General features: G+C 36.3%; 1 protein-coding gene across 3 annotated transcripts; it reads left to right on the forward strand.

Moving 5' to 3' along the window:
• The first annotated feature begins 32 nt into the window (after nt 1-32).
• Nucleotides 33-21198, forward strand: CENPQ (centromere protein Q). 3 transcript variants are annotated; one of them, XM_046004118.1, is made up of 9 exons: nt 33-136; nt 5783-5925; nt 6865-6913; nt 8176-8302; nt 9411-9479; nt 13566-13695; nt 18558-18677; nt 18821-18895; nt 19945-21198. In XM_046004118.1, the coding sequence occupies exons 2-9, from the start codon at nt 5824-5826 to the stop codon at nt 20074-20076; spliced, it is 804 nt and encodes a 267-aa protein (XP_045860074.1). In that variant the 5' UTR covers nt 33-136; nt 5783-5823; the 3' UTR covers nt 20077-21198. The 3 variants fall into 3 exon arrangements, with proteins under 3 accessions (XP_045860074.1, XP_045860075.1, XP_045860076.1); XM_046004119.1 differs by having other exon boundaries at nt 8182-8302; XM_046004120.1 differs by lacking the exon at nt 9411-9479.
• Nucleotides 21199-21942: the final 744 nt, after the last annotated feature.

Raw genomic sequence — 21942 nt, forward strand, 5'->3', positions numbered from 1 at the left:
GGGCTGTGCCGACACGCCCGCCTCTCGCCACAGTTGCTTCCGGTTTCTACCCGCCCACTTCTGGCCTCCTCCGCTTTCAAAGGGCTGGGCGGGAATTGTTCTGACAGCTCCCTGGAGGATTGAAGAGGCGTCTTCGGTGAGTAGCGAAAGCTTTTAAATCTTTTTTTTTTTATTTTTTTTAATTTATTTGAGAGAGAGAGATCGTAAGTAGGCAGAGAGGAAGGCAGAGAGATAGGGGGAAGCAGACTCCCTGCTGAGCAGAGAACCCGATGCGGGGCTCGATCCCAGGACCTGAGATCATGACCTGGGCCGAAGGCAGAGGCTTAACCCACTGAGCCACCCAGGCGCCCCGAGTAGCGAAAGCTTTTAAACTGCTGGTGGGTCCAGCTTGCGGCATGGGTTTTGTGGCCAACGCGATTGTGGCCGATTCCCCGGCTTGTATCTCAGAAGGGTGAAGTGATTTTCCAGGGATTTTCCATATCTGCCCTTTCGGGACCAAGGATTGAAGTATTTGATTTCGCGAGGAGGCAATGAAGCCCCGCACCTGGTTCCTGGGGTCTTCCCTCCTTTCCCCAGATCATCCTTATCCCCGTTCTTTTTCCTTAAACTCCGCCGGCTGCCCGTAGTGAGGCCAAGTGCAGCCTTAGAGGTTAGTGTCTTCGGGCATTGACGTAATTGCGGTCTGCAGCGTCGCTAGCCCGAGGCATGTGTCGGAAGGTAAACATTGCGTTATTTGTGTTTTGCCAAACTTGGTGCTTGCTCCGTGTGCTTACATTGAGGCCTAGGTTGAGAGACCTGGTTTCCATTTATTGCAGTAAACCGATACGAAAATTAAGAGAATTTAGGATGCCTCCCTGTTTCCTACAGAGTAAGGAGTAAATTCTTTGCTGTAGTATATAGTCTGGTCTCAAACTACGATTCCCGTCTTGTTTCTGTCGGTTACTCCCATACACGTTCAAGTCTCGTTGAATTTTCCCTGTGACCGAACAGAACAGTTTGTTTTCAACTGTTCTGCCATCAGACTTTTGCTCCTTTCTCTTAAATACTTCATTCTTGGTCCTTCTGGCTAAATATTTAAAAATGTAATTCCGTGTTACCTTTTTTTTTTTTTCCTGAGTACCGTGTTATCATTACCCCCGCCACACACACGTACATATCAATTTGAGATAGTCATTCACTCATTTGTCTTTTATAACTTTTGTCACATGATATATAATTTTATATAGTAATTGTTTTCATATCTGTCTCTACCCACTGTCGCCGGGCTTTGGTTTCCTGTGGATCTAAAGCAGGGCAAAATGTCTATCCCTTTTACATTTGCATTAAAATTTCCTTTACAGCTGGCCCGGTCGTGATAGAAAATTTTGACTCCTATTTATTGAGTTCTTACTATGTCCTAAGTGTTGTTCTAGGCACTTTATGTATTCTGTACAAAATTTTAGATTCACAAAAGCCTTTAATGTTGGTGCTTTTAACTTTAACCCCTTTTACCAGTGGGGAAATTGAACAAATTTACTTGACTAAGGTCGTATGGCAGAGCCAGAATTTGGAATCAAGCCATTTATCCTTATCCCTGACTTGCTCTTGTCAGTGGTTCTCAATCTGAGGTGCCTTCAGGCCAGGAGACATTTAATAATGTTTGGGTTGTCACACCTTGAGGAAGGGAGGGTACTGGCAACTAGAGACCAGAGCTGCTGCAAAACATCTTACAGTTCATGGGACAGCCTCCACAACAAAGAGTTATCCCAACCAAAATGTTGATAGTATCAAGCTTTAGAAACTTTTTGTGCTATGGTTTATTGCCTCAAGTAGGTATGAATGAAAATGCTGCATCTCGTATTGCCGGTAATAAAGGACCAACCTTTTTTTCTTTGATTTTTAACCAGCCACAACTGATTCTTTTGTACAATTCAATCAAAAATTAATTGCTAGTCAAACCCATAGAATATATAACACCAAGAATGAAACCTACTTTAAGCTATAGACTTTGGGCGGTAGGATTAGTCAGTGGAACTTCATGAATTAGAGCCAATGTACCACTCTGGTGTGGGAGGTTGGTAGTGGAGAAAGCTGGGATAATGAGGGGGTACAGGGGGTAAGTGAGAACTCTATATACTTGCTGCTTAATTTTGATGTGAACTTAAAACATCTCAAAAAAAAAAAAAAGTGGTGAGTTGTTTGTTTTGTTTTGTTTTAACGAATTCCTGGGGGGGGGCACCTGGGTGGCTCAGTTGGTTAAGCGACTGCTTAGGCTCTGGTCCTGATCCTGGAGTCCCAGATGGAGTCCCGCATTGGGCTCCCAGCTCCACCGGAAGTCTGCTTCTCCCTCTGACATTCTCCCCTCTCATGCTCTCTCTCACTCTCTCTTTCTCAAATAAATAAAACCTTAAAAAAAAATTACTGGGAAAATGTCATTTAAAAAGAAAAAAACAAACCCAATATTTTATAATAAGATGCAACATACATAAAATTGTTGCCAAATTACGATAAAAGTTTCAAAATGAATACTGTCAGTTTCTATATTTAAAAGGACTATAGTGGTTTGTGAGTCAAATTTAGAGTAGCACTAAATTACAGGTTATTACTGAATAAAGAGTACCAAGAAAAACTGATTAATAGAACCAAACTATAAATAAGCTCCAGGTGAGAGTTAGATACCAGAAGCACCCACAGACTTTTAGAGTAGAGTGGAGTGGTTAGGAGGCATGGAGAGCAGCCGCTCATGCTCTGAGAGGGTGGGCAGAGACAGGAGAGGAGAGCAGCTCAGGTAGAGGGCATAGTGTATGCGTTACTCAACGTGTATTCGGGGAATCATCAAATCTAGCTAGAGAGAGAGAGTCTTACAAGGAGTAGTGGGAGAGAAGTATGGAACACCAAGCAGAGCTAGATGGTTAAGAACTCTAAATGGCATGGTAAAGAGTTGGATGTTGTATGGTAGGTATTGGGGAAATTTTTAATTTTTTTTCATTAAAAAAAAAAAAGTCATTTATTTTGTTCCAGAATTTGGAATCAGAAACAACTTTGGTTGTTTGGTAGGGCTGACTCATGTCTTTTCCATGCAGGGTCAGCTGCAGCATACTGGCTCAGGTATATATGTATCAGGCTGGCAAGTTGGTACTAGCTATTGGCTGGGAGTTCAGCTGGAGCTTTTGCTGGGGCTTTCAGTTCTGTCCATGTTGCCCTTCGTCATAGCATGGTAGCTGGTTCCAAGAGCAAATATTCCAAATATGAGCGTGTTGCAGCTGCCGGTCTCTTCATGTTTAGGCCAGTAAACTGGTCCAGAATCATTTTCACCATATTCTACTGCTCAAACAGCTACAGAGTCTGCCAAGATTTAAGATAAAAGGACATAGTCTCCATCTCTCAATAACAGGAATAAAAAGGAATTTGCACTATTTTAAATCTACCAAATGGAGTAAGGACTAAATTTCAGCCCTCACTTGCTCCCTCACCTTCTTTATTGAACAACCTGTGCAGCTCTATGTATGGTAGCCCTTCAAGAACTGTCATGTGTATTGGTTTTTAAGTCAGGGAAGAATATGGGCATGGATGTCACGTTGATAGAATTAGGCATCTTGGGAATATAACACAGGCTGGGTGTAAAGTACCACATTGTTCAAGAGCAGGGTAAAGTGTAATTTACCAGGGCTTTTTGTAACTGATTATACATGTAGTCCCCAAGTATAGTTGGTATTCTTTCAATTAATTATTTACCACTATTTTCGTTAACGTTACTGAAAAAAAAGCTTGAAACTTTACCTTTTAAAATTTGAAGAAATAGATTTATCGAAAGTATCTCCTTTATTGTTTCTCAATCTGCCTATATAAATTATTAATCTAATTATCTCTGAATTTTTAGAAAAGGAATGGTGACTGGTATGCATCTAGTTGTATATGCCGAGAAGACATATAAGTATGTGTGTGTATATATATGTATATATATATAATGTATATACTACGTATATGTATGTGTGTATACAGGCATACCTCATTTTATCACACTTCACAGATACTTTGTTTCTTATAAATTGAAGGTTTGTGGCAGTCCTACATCAGCAAGTCTTTTGGCTCCATGTTTCCAACAGCATTTGCTGACTTTCTGTCTGTTACATTTCAGGAATTCTTGCAAGATTTTAGAGTCTTCCATTATTTTTATATTTGTTATAGTGATCTGTGATTAGTGATTGACTTGCTGAAAGCTCAGATGATAGTTAGCATTTTTCAGCTTTATGTATTTTTTAGACATAATACTATTGCACACTTAATAGACTACTGTATAACGTAAGCATAACTTTTACACATAAATCAAACCAAAAATTTCATTTGACTCACTTTGTTGCAATATTTGCTTTATTGTTGTCATCTAGAAAAGAACCTGCAATATCTCCAAGGTATACCTGTATGTATACACACGCACATGCACACATACACACACACACACACACACACCCCTCCATGTATACTGTTCCTAACTTCTAAGCTATCTACTCCTTAAGGTCTAATGCAAGAATAAACATCCTATTCTGTTCCTTTTAACAATAATGAATTTGGTCATAAAGGACTATTAGATATGGAAAAGGAGTCCTTTTAAATGTTGTCATTGAAAACATTCACACTTCTGTGCCTGTTTTGTAATTTGTGGAAGGACAGAATAATCAGTCTTCTGATTGATTTCAAAGATGAAAGGAGATAATCTTTAGGATCCACACTATGAATCTATGCTATGGATATTGAGTGGAAAAGTCACTCATAAGAATTTAAGCTACAACTCTGCCGTTGCATTTTTTAAAAGCAAGTATGCTTAAAAAATGCAACGGCAGAGTTGTAGCTTAAATTCTTATGAGTGACTTTTCCATTCAATATCCATAGCATAGATTCATAGTGTGGATCCTAAAGATTATCTCCTTTCATCTTTGGCATAAGTCGAATGAGAAATCCATAAGGCTTGAAATAAAAAGACCTGAGTATTAATCTTCAAGTGAATATTATCTGTGACCAGAGTAAAACAATTCAATATTTTATATTTCCATTTTTTGGATCAAAACATGGAGATAATGTTATTGTATGGGGGCGTATAAAATAAGAGATACAAAAGAACTTTCACATGATTTTTTTAAAGCCATAAAAATAGAAGAAATTTCTAGGAATGAAACTGAATTAGATACACTTACTTTAATAATAAGCAATGATACTTGTTTTTTTTTTTTTTTTTTTAAGATTTTATTTATTTATTTGACAGATAGAGATCACAAGTAGGGAGAGAGGCAGGCAGAGAGAGAGAGAGAGAGAGAGAGAGAGAGAGATGAGGAAGCAGACTCCCTGCCAAGCAGAGAGCCCGATGCGGGACTCGATCCCAGGACCCTGAGATCATGACCTGAGCTGAAGGCAGCAGCTTAAACCACTGAGCCACCCAGGCGCCCCGATACTTGTTTTAAAATATGTTTAAATGTTCTAAAAACAATACTTCCCCAAAACTTTCATTATGATTTTTTTAAAGAAAATTTGTAACATTTATAGGTAGTTCTTTTTTTTTTTCTTTTTTTTTGCATCAGAGAGAGAGTGAGCACAAGCAGAGGAAATGGCAGGCAGAGGGAGAAGCAGGCTTCCTGCCGAGCAAGGAGGGCCCCGATGTGGCACTAGATCCCAGGAACCTACAATCATGACCTGAGCTGAAGGCAGCCGTTTAACTGGCTGAGCCACCCAGGCGTCACTATACATAGTTCTTTTTAACAAAATATTCTGCAAGCTTAAGCTTATTTTTGTGTCCTTTTTATCTTCACAGATTTTTTGAGGCACTGTTAAAATTGTTCTGTTTAGATCAAGATGTCTAGCAAAGCAAGTTCTTCCAAGAAAAGGTCTCGACAGTTAAAAAGAAACCCAAAAAGAAAAATTGATGATGAGGAAGTGGAGTTACCAGGGAAAAAGGTAATGAAAATACCGAGTTAATCTTTCAGAACTTTTTGATTAAAAATGTCATTTGAGGAGTATGTGAAGACTAAATGTCAGTTTGAGTACAAATTATAATAATTCATATCATTATGTGCGAGCTGTTGCAACATAATTTGTAAAAATTCTTAGATGAAAATTGTTTATTTTAATTTCTAAAGATACTCAGTAGAGAATTCTTTGTTGAGGAGAGGATCATGGGGCATTGCTAAGGTGTTTGAATGTGAAAACTAGGAGTAAAGTGTGTACACTTTACTTGAAATCTGTCAGTTGGTGGAAGAGGTTTTTATTAACAGAAAAATTACCTTGGGAGGAATGAGCTTCTTTCTGCCATAACTTTGCCTCTCTCTTGCAAAAGAATATTTAAAATGTAAAAAAATTTGTTGTGATTTATCCTATATTAGGCAATGCCTGTGTTTTTTTCAGGTAAAGTATATAACACTATTTCATAAGAAAAATTAGACTAAAGATTTCTTTAACATATTCTTTGACACAGGGCACCTGGGTGTCTCGTTCAGTTAAGCATTCCACTCTTGGTTTTGGCTCAGGTCATGGTTTCCTCGGTAGTTGGATAGAGACCTGAGTAGGGCTCTGCACTCAGCAGGGAATCTGCTAGAAAGATTCTCTACCTCTGCTCCTACCCGCAATTGTGAGCTCTCTTACACTCTCTAAAATAAAAATAAATCTTAAAAAGAAAATTATTGGAATTCTATTGTACATTATTACCATTGTCCAGAAATTGTTTTAGTATATCCTCTGCCTGGGAAATACATACCCTTTCTCTGTAGAAGTGGCAATATACTTTTTCTGTCTAGCCAGAAGATATATGAATACTCTTCAACATACAGGACAAATATATTGCAAAAGCAGTGTCTTTTTATCTGATGTTTAATTATATGTGCATGTTTTTTTCTCTAGGTTAGTAACACAGCAAAAAATAAAAATCCAAAGCATCTGCTTACTAAAGGTATTTATTTTCTATATCTTATTTAATTTGTCTGTCTCAAGCTGTCTATATTCATGAATAAATTCTCAGCATCTTGTTCATGAGTTGTACAAAAGCAAAAGATAGTACGGGCTCCTGGGTGGCATAGTCAGTTGAGTGTCTGACTCTTTGGTTTGGCTCAGATTGTTATCTCAGGGTCATGAGATCAAAGCTCCATGTGGACTCTGCGCTCAGTGAGGAGTGTGCGAGTGTGCTTGGGACTTTCTCCCTCTTCCTCTCCCTCCCCACCCTACCCCACATGTGTTCTCTGTCTCAAATAAATAAATAAATCCTTTATTTAAAAAAGCAAAAGATAGTAATAAAGCTATATTCTCTTTTTTGCAAGAATAAGTAATACTGGTTAGTAATTTTGGTTGGCTGAAATTTTACTTACCGCCTCAAGCAAAATATTGAGTAAGGTTCTAAATTGATAAGAACTAGAGAAAATCAAAGTGTCCCACAATCTGAATTATTACTGATCTATGATATATAGACACGTCTACTGATTTCTCTTTAAAACAGATAACTTCTGTCCTACCACCATTGCATAGATTAGTTTGGGGCTACTGTCTACTTTTGTTTGTAGTAAATTAATTTGGAGTGGTCATCTTTCCTTATGCATAACTTCATTTAGGAATTCCCTCTCTCTCCTCACCAACACCAAACTAGGTCCCCTGGTGTTATACTTCCATAGTTCACATTGTACTTTTTCTTTTGTAATGCTTTGAATACCTGTAATGATAATTATTTAGTTTCCCTTCTCTCCAAAACTAATCATAATGTGAGCCAATAGTGTATCTCCTTCGTTTATCCCTTAGAAGTAGGACAATACCAATAACCAAGTAGAACCTGAATATTTTGTTCCAGTTGCCATTCAGCATTTGGTAGAAATAGCTTTCTAGTCTTTTTAGTGAGGCTCTTTAATTTAGGTCATTTCTGGGAATCAGACTTTTATATTGAATCCTAATAATTGTAGCGTACTTCTTCATTTAGAATTGCCTTAGGTTTGTATATGCAGTATCAGCTAGTAGTATTTTAGTTTACATAATATTAGTCAGCATATTCATACTCAATACCTGGCATATTATGTCTATGCAATAAAAAGGAAATTCAACAGTTTATGCAGTTTCATAATATTTTGGTTCTCATACTTCTATTAGCTTTTTAAAATAAATTTATACTTGAATCACTTTTTAAGTAAAAACATAAAACTTCAAGATTGACCTAGTCTCTTTTTTTACCAGTAACAGGACAAACAGAGCATACTAATCTAAAACAGGTTAGGATAACATCCAACAAGAGAAAAACCTGGCAGCCTCTTTCAGAGAGTAGTAGAGAGCATTTGCAAACTATGATGGATTCAGTAATAATGTAAGTATGAAAGTTTTCCATTTTGCCCTTGATTTCTACTTATATGTTTCCCATAGAAACATATTTCCTTAGAAACATTTCTTTTTAAATGTCATTATTTATTTTATGGTGATAAGGTGTTTTTCAGAAGAATATAATGTCTTTTGATGCTGTTAGCCTTAAGCAGGAAGTCATTGTTAATTTCAGAAGCTTAGGATTCCATCAGTAAAAGAAAAGTGAAGTCTGTGTTGCATGACCTGCTACCTGTAAACTTTACACTTGTTTTGTCACTAGGGATACTTTAAGAAGTTGAGTTCCAGTCGACACTTAATATGTAAGCTACCAGAGTGGGGATACAAAGAAAGTGAGACAGGATTCTGCCATCAAGAAGCTGAACTCATCTAAATTAATTACAATTATAGAATGTAATAAGAACTTTGATTGTACCTTTGTTTAAACTCTAGTTCAGTAAATAAATATATGAAAAATAAAAAATAAATAAATAAAATAGTAGCAAACTATTTTCATTATATAAAATTATAATCCTGATATCAAAACCTGAAAAAATAGAATGTATGTACAAACACAAACCCTGAAAACTGTTAAACCCCTTTCACTAATAATATAGATGTAGAATTACTAAACTAGAAATAGAATCCTAATGTATATCTAAAGAATACTTAACACTAAACAAATAGAATTTAGTTTAGGAACCTAAAGATTACTTTAGGAAAGCTGTCAAAACAACATAACAGATTAAACTAGGAAAACATAATATGGTATTTTAATATCTGTTCTAAACCATTTGCTGAGTTCAATACTAATTCCTTATTTAAGAACAAAACAAAACAAAAAAACTCTTTTAAAGAACAAGAATGTAAGGATGCTTCCTTAACATGACAAAGAATGTCTATCTGGAGCATACAGCAAGTATTCTACATAGTGACAAAATCCTGGAGACTTTCCAGTAAAATCATGAATAAAACTAGGGGGGGAAAGTATATTTGATATAAAATAAAAAGTGGTTAATTCTGCCTGGCTAGTGAGGAGGGGCACTTGAAAGAAATGGGGAAAAAGTAAACACATTAGTGTTTCAAACTAGCATTCAATCTTTTTTTTTCTTTTCTAGAGCAATTTTGAGTAATAATAATAGAGAAAATAAACGAGTTCAGTATCATCTTAACTATCTGAAGAAAAGGTAATATAGTTATGCAATAGAATTTTTTTATAAAATATAAAAATATACTTTGAAAATAAAATTAGTAAAAGTCTGATCTGTTCCTATGTTACCAGAACAGACATTTGTGGGATGTAAATTTTTTCTTTCATGTTGGAGTTTTTTTGTTGTTTTAAGAAGGTGAATGACTAGAAAACGTATATTCTAAACTGCTGCTGCATGCAGTTATGAAGTTAAGAGAATTTATAAAAAAATGAGTCTGAAAATCATAAAATGCCTACTTCTGCAGTTCATTTTTTGTATTAGGATTTGAAAAAATATTTTTTCAACTTTAACTTCGTTTTCATTTTGAGCAATTTGAAGTTAATGGTTTACCATTCTTATCTGAGATTTACTCCATTACTGTTTTTTCACTTCAGATATTAGATTATTTTCATAAGCAGCAAGTGTAATTTTCCAGGGTATTACTGATCTTCATCTTGTGGCAATTCACAAATGGAAGTTTCTTTTCAAGTGCTTTTAAAGTCACACTGCTGCCAAAGATATCAGTGACTGCTATTTGCACAACTTTTTCTTTTCTTTCTTTTCTTTTCTTTTTTTCTTTTCTTCTTTTTTCTCTTCTTTTTTCTTTTCAAGATTTTATTTATTTACTGGAGAGAGAGAGAATGAGGCGGGAAAGAGGCAACAGGAGAAGGATAAGCAGGCTCCCCACTGAGTGGATCCCAGGACCCTGAGATCATGACCCGAGCCAAAAGCAAAGCTACTTAACTAACTGAGCCACCCAGGCACCCAACTTTTTCTTTTTACATCTTAATTTCAGGTTTGCGTGAAACTAGTAGACTAGTTTCTAGTCTAGTCTAGTTTACTAGTTTCTAGTCTAGTCTAGACTAATTTCTAGTCTAGTAAACTAGAGCAAGTAGACTTCTTGGGAAGTCTGAGCAAAAATTCTCCTTACTTTAAGTATAATTTCAACAATAGCAAAACAAAGGGTGGATGGGGAGGGGAATTTGTATAGAGATTGAAGAGATTAAAGAAGGACTGCTAGAAGCAGACCTGTAACCTGCTTATGGGAATGACAGTCTAATATTAAAAGGGAAGGAGTGTACTAAAAAGCCAGTGTATAAGCTAATACATAATAAAAGTGTAGCTGTTTATTGCCCTTTAATAGAGAACAAATAAGTCATATTTGGTGTGTAAATGAGAATATTTTAGTACAGTTAGATTTACAGGATTCTTAAAAAATCTTATTAAAATAAAAGTGTAACATGAATACACCCTTCTATGTCAACAATACCTAATCATCATTCTTAACATTTTTCTATAGAGCAGACTTTCTTAAAGTATGTTTCTCTTAAAACTGTAGTGTCTAGCCCATTCTGTTTGACTAGCAATCCTGTTTTGTTTGTCTGATCATGGGTCTGCCCAAAAGAAAATTGTTATGAATGATGATTAGGTGTAGTTGACATAGTAGGATGTATTCATGTTACACTTTTAATAAGATTTTTTAAGATTTCTGCAAATATAACATCTATTTACAACATGTAGAATAGTGAGTGACCCTTTCACAGAATTAATAAGCTTATAGAAGAAATTGTTCATAAATGGATCATTATTTTACTTAAGAAATCAAAAACTTATCCCTCTTAGGAATGGTTATACACACACGTTTTTATTCTTTTTTTTTTTGTTTTGGTAAAGATTTATTTTAGAGAGAGGTCAAGAGTAAGCAGGGGCATGGGCAGTGGGAGAGAAACCCAAGCAGACTCCATGCTGAGTGCAGAGTGGTACGTAGGGGCTTGATCCCAGGACCCTGGGATCATGACCTGAACCGAAATCCAGAGTCAGGCGCTTAACCGACTGAGCCGCCCAGGTGCCCTACAGGTTTTTATTCTTAAACATGATACGCTTCCTAATGATTGGATAACTGAGGTTTATCCCTAGAGTTTGATGAAAATTATGATTGGTGCAGCTTTATATTACCTACTTCTTTCTTTTTTCTTTCTTTTTTTTTTTTTTAATTTATTTATTTGACACAGAGAGAGAGATCACAAGTAGGCAGAGAAGCAGGCAGAGAGAGAAGGGGAAGCAGGCTCCCTGCCAAGCAGAGAGCCCGATGCGGGGCTAGATCCCAGGACCCTGAGATCATGACCTGAGCTGAAGGCAGAGGCTTAACCCACTGAGCCACCCAGGCGCCCCTCTTTTTTCTTTATAAAAAGTAATATTTTGAGTAAGATCCTAGGAAGAGGAGTTTTGTTTTCCACTGTTTATGCCTGCAAATCTTAAATAGTAAGGTTTTTGAGAACCCCAAAATGTTGCTATTAAGAAGAAGCAACCAAATTTAGATTTTCCTCCTTAATCTCTTCCTCCTGGAATCTAAGAATCCAAGCTTTTAGGAAAGCTGTATTGCTTCTGCTACCAGTGAGGGTAGTAATAGGTTAGTTTATATTGGCAATCTTATCAACCCAGTTTGAAGGAAGATTTTATAACCTTGCTATATTTTGTTAACTTTTCTCTTTTTAATTTTTTTTCTTTTTATTTTTCTTCTGTTCTTTCCTTTTTTTTTTTTTACATATTTAGAGAGGATCCCTTAACTCTAATATTGCACAGTATTCATGTTGCTTGTCCTTTTTTTTTTTTTTAGTTTGACTAATTTGCAGTTTTTCTTTTTCTTTTTTTAAAAATTACATATAATGTATTATTTGTTTCAGGGGTACAGGTCTGTGATTTATCAGTCTTACACAATACATAGCCCTCACCACAACACATACCCTCCCCAATGTTCATCAGCAAGCCACCCTATCCCTCCCCCACCTCCCTCCCCTCCAGCAACCCTCTGTTTGTTTCCTAAGATTAAGAGTCTCTTATGGTTTGTCTCCCTCTCTGGTTTCATCTTGTTTCATTTTCTCCTCTCTTTCCCAGCGATCCTCTGCCTTGTTTCCTAAATTCTGCGTATCAGTGAGATCATCTGATAGCCTTTACTGATTGACTGACTTTGCTTAGCATAATACCCTCTAGTTCCATCCATGTCTTTGCAAAGGGCAAGATTTCATTTTTTGATAGCTGCATGATATTCCAGTGTGTGTGTGTGTGTGTGTGTGTGTGTGTGTACACACCACATCATCTTTATCCATTCATCTGTCAATGGACATTTGGACTTTTTCCCTAGTTTAGCTATTGTGGACATTGCTACTATAAACACTGGGGTGCAGGTGCCCCTTCGGATCACTACATTTGTATATTTTTGGGTAAATACCCAGTAGTGTAATTGCTGGATCATAGACATGTTGATTATACTTTTAAACAAAGCACTTTAATCTTAACATTTTATTTGCCTTAAACTCTGTGGGACTCACTTATCTTTAAAATCATTGCTAGAGTACCTAATACAGAGTTTCTTTTCATTGGTCACATTATCTAAGACAACTGAAATATAGAGTTCACTGTCATAAATTATGACATACAAAGTAGTGTTTCATCTTTTACCCAGCTATTCACAATCAATAATAGAATTATGTGCTATAATAGTCTAGGAAATACATTCAGAAGATACAAGGAATGTTTTATTTTAGAATATATTTAAATGAGGGCACCTGGGTGGCTCAGTTGGTTAAACGACTGCTTTCGGCTCAGGTCATAATCCTGGAGTCCCAGAATCGAGTCCCACATTGGACTCCCTGCTTGGCAGGGAGTCTACTTCTCCCACTGACCTCTCTCATGTTCTTTCTCTCTCTCTCTCTCTTTCAAATAAATAAATAAATAAATATCTTTAAAATATATTTAAGTGAAATTATATAAAAATGAAATTATATAAATATACATAATAAACTTGATTAGTGTATAAAACAGAAATTTCTACTTTCACAAAACAAGTGCCACATTATTTGAGGTAAATCTTAATAAGTCAAAAGGCTAAAAGATAATATGTCATGGCTTTTTATGGGTGAGTCACTGCTAATGTTAGCTACTGTTAATAAAAGAATATAATAGCCCTTGAGAATATGAGGACAGAAAAAAGATGGCAGCAAACACAGTTCAGAACAAACAAAACAAAACAAAATAAAAATGGTTATAAAAAAGTAAACATAATTTTTTTTTATTATTCCTAAGATTGCTACAACTATGTGAAACCCTTGAAGTCCCTCCCAAAAAGCTGAAAGATTTAACTAACGTGTCAAATCTACTGAAAATGGAAAGAGCACAGCACAGAGCTAATGAAGAAGGTCTGGCATTATTGCAGGTATGAAATTTGAACAGGGAGTCCATAATTAGAGAGTTAAGACAAAGAGGAAGAGAATAAGAAATTTTTTAAATTATCATGATATTCTCTGAATAATAAATGCTAGATCTTAGAACAGGGTGTTCATTAAATTCTTCTTTTATACTTATTGTTATTATCGTATGGCTAACATGTAACGAGGGCTTTCTGTGTTCTAGACACTGCTCTAGGCACTTGTAGCTATATCCCTTAATTCTCAAAACGACTTCAAGAGGTGTGTGCTATATGATCTCATTATACAAATGTGAAAAAGAGACCTATTTTTAGCTGAACCTTAGACAAACTGCTTAAAGTTATGATGCACGCCTTAGTCCAACTGCAGATTCTTATTCTCAGTGATTATCTTGTAGAAGATAATGGGAGATAACCTTAGGTATTATGATTAACTTCAGGCTTTTAGTTAGTTGATACTTGAACAGTTAAGAGAACTGTAGGACTTATTAAGTAGTTATTAAGACTAAAGTTGATTAGACCATATATCCCTTAGCCATTTCAAAGTAGTGTGTAGATGATGGTCCTTAGGTCTTTGTTAGCAATTTAGAAAATGCAGGATTGGTAGTAGTTTATGCAAGGAATGCATCCCCAAGGATTTCTAATAATTCAAAAATCACAATTTATTCCAGTTTTTCCATATAATTGAGAATAACATTGAATGGATTAGACATTGACTGGATTAGAGAAATTTATATATGTTATAAATTAATTACATATATTATAAACTAATTACATATATATAACTTATTTATATTATAAATTAATAAATTGCATATAGTATAAATAGAAATTCACTTTCTTCCTAGTGTGAGGTTATATTGAATTTTTATTCCTGTTACTACTTTTCAAGAGTATATTTTCAGCACTGACGCTAGTTCCACCATGTAATGAACAGTTGGATATCACTAACGGGTTTTTTTGGGGCTTTATTGGGCTATAATTTTTCAGCTTTATTGGGCTATAATTATAAGATATTCTTATAATTATAAGATATAAGATATGTACACATTGTGAAGGATTCCCTCATGGGGTAAATTAACACATCCTTCACCTCACATTATTTATTTTTTTATTTTGTATATGTTAAGAACATTTAAGTTCTCTCTCAGCAAATTTTAAGTATACAGTACAGTATTACCAGTTATAATCACCTTGTTTTTCACATTAAATCATCACATCTTATTCATCTTATAGCCGAAAATTTATACCTTTTACTAACCTCTCCCTATTGTCTCCCCTCCCCAGCCCCTGGTAACCATGTTCTTACTCTTTCTTTGTGAATTTGACTTTTTTTCAAGGTGATTTTAAAGGTTTTAAAGTGTGATCATGGCAGTTATCTTAATTTTTTTTTAATATTTTATTTATTTGACAGACAGAGATCACAAGTAGGCAGAGACGCAGACAGAGAGAGAGGGAAGCAGGCTACTCGCTGAGCAGAGAGCCCGATGCGGGGCTCGATCCCAGGACCCTGGGACCATGACCTGAGCCAAAAGCAGAGGCTTTAACCCACTGAGCCACCCAGGTGCCCCTATCTTACTATTTAATACTCGAGTAGATCCCTTGAAAGTGGTCAGAGATAGCAAATGATAGTGTGATTTTCTGTAATACTGAGGGGCATTTGTTTTCTAGCAAATAGCATAAATATAATAAATGAAAAAAACTTTTTCTTTCCTCAACACTTCTGACACCAAATGTGTGGGTTTTCCACATATAAATCAGGTGTTGCCATTATCCTTTCTTCATGTTCAATGATTTGCTAGCCTCCCAAGGTGTTCCACTAACCTGAAAGCTCTCTGAATCCAGTGTTTAGAACTTTTATGAAAGCTTTCTCACGTAGGCAGAATTGATTATTAACTAAATCTCCCCTTCTCAAGAGACCAAGGAGTGGGGCTCAAAGTTCCAACCCTGTAATCACTTGGTTGATTGCTCTGGCAACAGCCTTCATCCTCTCTGAATCATTCATTAGCATAAACTCTCAGGTAAGGTTGAAAGAGGCTTATTATGAAGAGCAAAAGATGCCACTGTGTCACCCCAATCACTCAACAGATGGAAAGGATTTTAGAAGCTCTCTGGCAGAAACCAGGGATGAAAACCAAATACATATTTCTTATATCACAGCATTACAACAGTCTATGGTTTGTTGCTTGATGGCCAGTTATTCAATGGAAGCACTGTTTGCATTTTGGGCACAAGTGTTCTTCACTGGCCTAACAGAATCTTTGAACTAGGAGTTTTTAGGTCTTGTCTGTATCCATCAGTTTTCTGTTATGTGCCTTACTTACAACCACTACCTTTTCCCACAGTAGCCTAGAGCTGTTCTTTGTGGTGACTTCAAAAACCTGTATCAGCTAATAACGGAAGTTGTATTCATTGAGTTCTCTCATTCAGTGATGGTGCTACAGAAAAGGCAGTGGTGAGCACAGTCTCTGAGACTGAGAGATGGTATAGGAACTGCAAGGGCTTAGGTTTTTGATCTATATGGACCTCCGCATAGGAACAGAGCCATAGGATTTTACAACCAGAGTTAGCATAAGAACATATCAAAGTAAGGACAAAAAATAGCAATCCACAGATAACAAAAGCATGCTAAAAGCATGTGTTCACAAAGCAGATTTACACCAACCTAATTCTTAAGCAAACTGAAAGAAATTCAGAAAAACTGTAGAGGGTATAGAAAAAATCATAAATCGGCATTAGAAATACTAAAAACTGAAGCCACAGAATTTAGGAAAAAATTACAAGTAAAAGAAAAAGCTTTTCAGACACTCAGACTAAATTAGAAGAATTAAAGCAAATGTAACAAATAAATGCTTAAAATAAATATTAAAGGAGAAAATTTTAAGAATCAAAAAGAAACTTTTTTTTTTTTGAAGTTGAGAAAAACTGACAAAGTAAAAGCTCAGCATAGAAGATATGGCATAGGTATAGTAGGACGACCCAAAGAAGAGAACCAAAGCAATGGGCCAAAATATTTTTGTAACTACAATGGAAATTTTTAGTCCTTATGATATTAACTTTTCTTTATTCATTGTTGTTATTCATTCCCGCTCTAACGGGTTGAATGGTGTCCCCAAAAATGATATGCCCAAGTCCTATCCCTGGAATGTGCAAATGTGCCCTTATTTGGAAAAAGAGTCTTCCCAGGTATAATTAAATATCTCAAGATGAGATCATCCTGGATTATCTTGGGTGGGTCCTAAATACAAAGACTCATGTCCTTAAAGAGACAAAAATGCCCTTAATAAGAGGAGACATGGAAGAAAAGGCTGTGTGAAAAATGCAGAAATTGGAGCAAGCAGCCACAAGGAATGCTGGGAGAGGCTGGAAAAGGTGAGAGGATTCTCCCTCAGAGATTTCAGGGGGAGCAGTATCCTGCCAACACCTTGCTTTGGACATCTGCTCTCCAGAGCTGTGAGAGAATAAATTTCTGTTTTCAGACACCAAGTCTGTGGCAGTTTTTTTGGGCAGGCATAGTAAACTAATACATATTGTAACACACATTTGTATTGGACAGGACTCTCTAAAATCCAAAAACCAAGTCGTAGGAAATTCAGGACCAAGGAATGGGTTAAACCTGACCCACAAATTCTGCAAAGCAAACTATCTAGTTTCCTGTACAAATCAATTGGAAAGAACCAAAAAAATTAGACTGGAAAACTATAGATGAAAAGAGACTTAAAAAAAAAAAAAAGAAAGAAAAGAGACTTAATATACACTTACTAGAATTAGAATGGCCAAAATTTAGAACGTGGACAACAACAAAGGCAGATGAGGATGTGGAGCAACAAGAATTCTCACAGCTGGTGGGAAATGCTAAATGATACAACCAGTTTAGAATACAGTTTGGCAGTGTCTTACAAAATGAAACCTATGTACCACATGGTATAGCTCCTTGGTATATTGGACGTGGATGTTGGTATATTGTACATGGATGTTTGAATATTGCACATGGATGTTTGTGGTGGTTGCATTCATATTTGCCAAAAGTTGGAATACCAAGATGTCCTTCATTAGGTGAGGGGATAAATAAATGTGGTATATCAGACAATGGAATATTATTCACCACTAATAAGAAATAAGCTATTGGGCCCTAAAGACACATGGAGGAACCTTAAGTGCATATTATAAATCACAAGTGAAAGAAGCAAAACTGAAAACGCTCCATATTGTATGACTGCAACATATGATGAGTTAGAAAAGGCAGAACTGGAGAGTAAAAACATGAGTGGTTTCCAGGGGTGTGTAGTAGCTTAGAGATGGATAGGCAAAGCACAGCAGATTTTTAGGCCATCAGTCCTTGGGCTCTGCTGTATTCACACGGATTTTCCAGGATCTCTGACTGTAGCAGTTTTGCTGAGTTTTTGAGGAAATATTCTTTTACATGGCTTGTATCTCCTTGTTCCATGGAAATTAAATCTCCATGTAATTAATTATTATGTTGGTAAATTAATTTCTCAGAAGATTGTTTTGCAAGAGGAAAAAAATTTACCAGTTTCTTCTAAAAATGTTTCAATATATGTGGTGTTTAAGTAATATGTATATTAGGGGCACCTGGGTGGCTCAGTGGGTTAAAGCCTCTGCCTTCGGCTCAGGTCATGATCTCAGGGTCCTGGGATCGAGTCCCACATCGGGCTCTCTGCTCCTCGGAGAGCCTGCTTCCTCCTCTCTCTCTGCCTGTCTCTCTGCCTACTTGTAATCTGTCTGTCAAATAAGTGAATAAAATCTAAAATCACTAAAAAAAAAAAAGAAATATGTATATTAATACCTATTTGGGTTTTATTTAATAATGTATTTAATTTAAAACATTAACTTTCTGATCTCTTACTCAGGAAGAAATAGATAAAATAGTAGAAACCATAGAGTCAATGACTGGGAATATTCAGAGCCTAAAAAACAAAATTCAAGTTCTGACAAGTGAGGTGGAAGAAGAGGAGGAGAAAGTAAAACAGGTAATTGTTTAATGATGCATATCTTGAGTCTGGATAAGTTTTTTAATGCTTATCTCTCAGCAGGACAACTTTTGAATGTAAAAGGAGAAAAATCATATCTTTTTCATTTTGAAATAATCTGTAGCTTTCTTTTTCTACTTTAGGTGTTTCAAATAGATAGTGGGGTACTCTGTCTTCCAGAACTTTCTCAGAAGAGTCTCAAAGCACCCACACTTCAGGTAAATGCTAATTTGCCATATCAGCTGTATCATCAGTTGTGAATTGCATATATAAAACCATAATATCCTTTTCCTTTTTTAAAAGACAAATGAAATCTATGATATGTTTGTAGGCAACATTGATTTTCTGACTTAACAGAATAGTTTGAACATCTTATTTTGTGAGCATCTTTCATGTGGATCTCTCATTCTTGTCAATAACTGTATAACATTGCATTGTACCATACTCTAGTTCATGAATTACTGCTGAAAATAAATGATTTTTGCAGTTCCAAATAATGCTCAGTATTGCTTGTATATGTATCTTTAGATATTTGTGTGGTCGTAACTGTAAGGTAGATTTCTGGAAGTAAATTCCAATAGTTGAGTTTGTTTATGCTTCTAACAATGGCCTATAACTCTTCATGAAATAACGTTGTGTTATTTGTAGCAGAGTATATACTGGTCTCTGTTTTCACAGGTTCCCAGTAGCTATTATGGTGTAAATGTTTATAGTGGTAGAAAGTTTTCAAGTTTCTCAAAAATAACTTAAAATTGTCCTATTTGTAATCCATTTAGCGTGAAAGGAAAGGGGATAGACAGAGGTAAAACAGAATAATACCAATTTGAAAGAATAGGAATGAGTTGATGATTACTGAGGTTGGGTGATGAGTATATAAGGGTTAGTGTACCATTCTCCCTAAACATGCATTTGACATTTCTCATAATAAAAACTTAAAAACTATGTGGGTCAATGTGGTCAGGAGGTACACACTTGCAGTTATAAAATCAGTCATGGGTTGTAATGTAGAAGACAGTGACTGTAGTCAGTAACATTGTCTTATATATTTCAAAGTCGTTAAGAGAGTAAATCTTAACAATTCACATCACAAGAAAATTTGTAACTATGTATGGTGCTGGATGTTAACTAGACTTACCGTGATGGTTATTTTTCGGTATACACAAATATCACATCATTGTGTGGTATACCTGAAGCTAATATAATGTTATATGTCAATTATATCTCAGTTTTTAAAAATTTTAAACTAATTGTACTATTATATCCACAGAAAGAAATTTTGACATCAATTCCAAACCATAAAGCTCTTCTGAGAGACTTAGATGTTCTCCATAACTCATCCCAGGTGAAGAATATGTTAACTTTCATCGAAGAAGCGTATAAGAGACTGGATGCCCTTTAAGAGTTTTTTAGTCTGTTCTGTATTAATTTAAAATTTATGAGTTTGTAAAACTTAGCCTGTGATGATACCGCTGAAGCTGAGGCTCCTTTGGGATTTGTTTTCAACATACACTTCAACTTAGCCTCTCTAGATCTATTAGCATCTAATGTTGTCCCAAAAACTGTTTTTAATTGTTATCAAATCTAGGAACTCACATTTCTGTTGCTGTTTCTCCAGTGGTTTCCTGAGCTGCTCTCTAATGATTTACAATGGCTGAATGGATTATTATTATTGATTAGTGCAGAGGAACTGTGATACTGTAATGTATTATATACAAAATGTGTAGAGTGCCTAGCACATAAAAACACAATTGTTTGCAGTCATTATTATTTAGTTCATGACTTGCATTTTCCGTCTGGTCATCTGGAACTTGAGAAATCCCCAAATGCTTTTATTCTTTTACATAACCCTCTAGATGTTTTGTGACATAATTAAGATTTGCTAGGTGTCTTTACCTTTGGGAGTAGCATGAACATTTTATTTCTTTGGTTGGATTATTGGCTAGATGATGAATATTTTCCACTGTCATCAAAGCATACTTTCATTTAAAAGGAACCTAAGCACATTTATTCCCTTAAAAGAAAAAATCAAACAAACGCTTTCTGTAAACCTTTTCTTGTTGTAATAATATTAGGAATTACTTCGACAGTTAGGTAGTCTGGACCAGGGTCCCCAACAAGAAAACATGGAAACAGGACCGCTAAGACAAAACAGTACAAACATCCTATTTTGCACTAGCATTTTGTTTTGCAGCTTTTGTGGAAATGACTTCTGCAAGATGTCCTAAAATGAAACAAAGCATCTGTCACTATCATGAGCTGGGGCAGTTAAGACATAAATCCCCATATGTTAGCCCAAAAAGGCCATCAGCACATAAACATTAACCTAATAAGTAGACAGATGTTTGATCAAAGCCCTGACCAGCATGCCTTAGAACACTATGGTTGCTTAAAATAGTTCTGCAAAAGTGCGCATAAAAACCCCTAGACTTAGAAACTCCAATGCGACCCTCTCAGGTTCCCTCCCTCTTTGGGAGTTTTGTACTATCACTCAATAAACTCTGCTTTGCTGGTTACCACTCTTCGTCTGGTCTACGTCTTCATTTTCGTAGTGACATGACTAAGAACCTTAGGCATTAAAGGAAAAGAAATCCTGAAGTAATTTCTTGGGAGTTCATCCAGGATCTCCACCATCATAAAGGACATCTAACTGTGAGTAACAGGAAGCGTCTCTCTTTCCATTTTGTTAAAACAGTGGACACCCATCAGTCATGTAAGAACGGATTAGCATGCCTGCTGTTTTTAAATCTCGGGTGACAGGCTTTCTGGGCTCCTTTCTGACTGATTCCCCCAACATAAGTTGGGAATATCAGTTCAGTGGGACTCAGAACTTGTTTCAGGGGAGATCATTGGATGTGAGGGACCTAGAGAAAACTGAGCAGCAATTGTGGGGTCCTGACCAAGACTACCCTTTGTTGGACACCCAAAGGCTCTGAGGGACCTGGCTCCTTACATGCCCATCCAGGCATCCAGAGAAAAACCCCTCTACTGCTCTTTACTCGGACATCCTCTTGCAAATGGTTCAGGCAGCCTCCAAGGGATCACACACACAGTTCCCTGTCACGATGAGGAACAGCCTTCCTCCTCTGCCACGTGCCCTGTGGTGGCATCTCTGACTCATACTCCTTACCCTGGCTACCGGGTCAGATGGAAGGGTATATTACTATATTGATCAGAAGGGCTGGCAACCAAGGCTTCCTCAGGGGCCTGGCCCATGCTGTACATCAGGAATCACCCCCCACCCGCACCGCTTTAAACCCTATATTAG

The sequence above is a fragment of the Meles meles genome, chromosome 5 (assembly GCF_922984935.1).
Source record: "Meles meles chromosome 5, mMelMel3.1 paternal haplotype, whole genome shotgun sequence".
In the NCBI taxonomy this organism is placed as follows: domain Eukaryota; kingdom Metazoa; phylum Chordata; class Mammalia; order Carnivora; family Mustelidae; genus Meles; species Meles meles.

Bases quoted from the DNA above. Each gene is read 5' to 3' on its own strand.
- CENPQ (XM_046004118.1), top strand. From the start codon at position 5,824: ATGTCTAGCAAAGCAAGTTCTTCCAAGAAAAGGTCTCGACAGTTAAAA. The intron at 9,480-13,565 runs GTAATATAGTTA...ATTATTCCTAAG, and splicing joins CTTAACTATCTGAAGAAAAG to ATTGCTACAACTATGTGAAA. The intron at 13,696-18,557 runs GTATGAAATTTG...TCTCTTACTCAG, and splicing joins AAGGTCTGGCATTATTGCAG to GAAGAAATAGATAAAATAGT.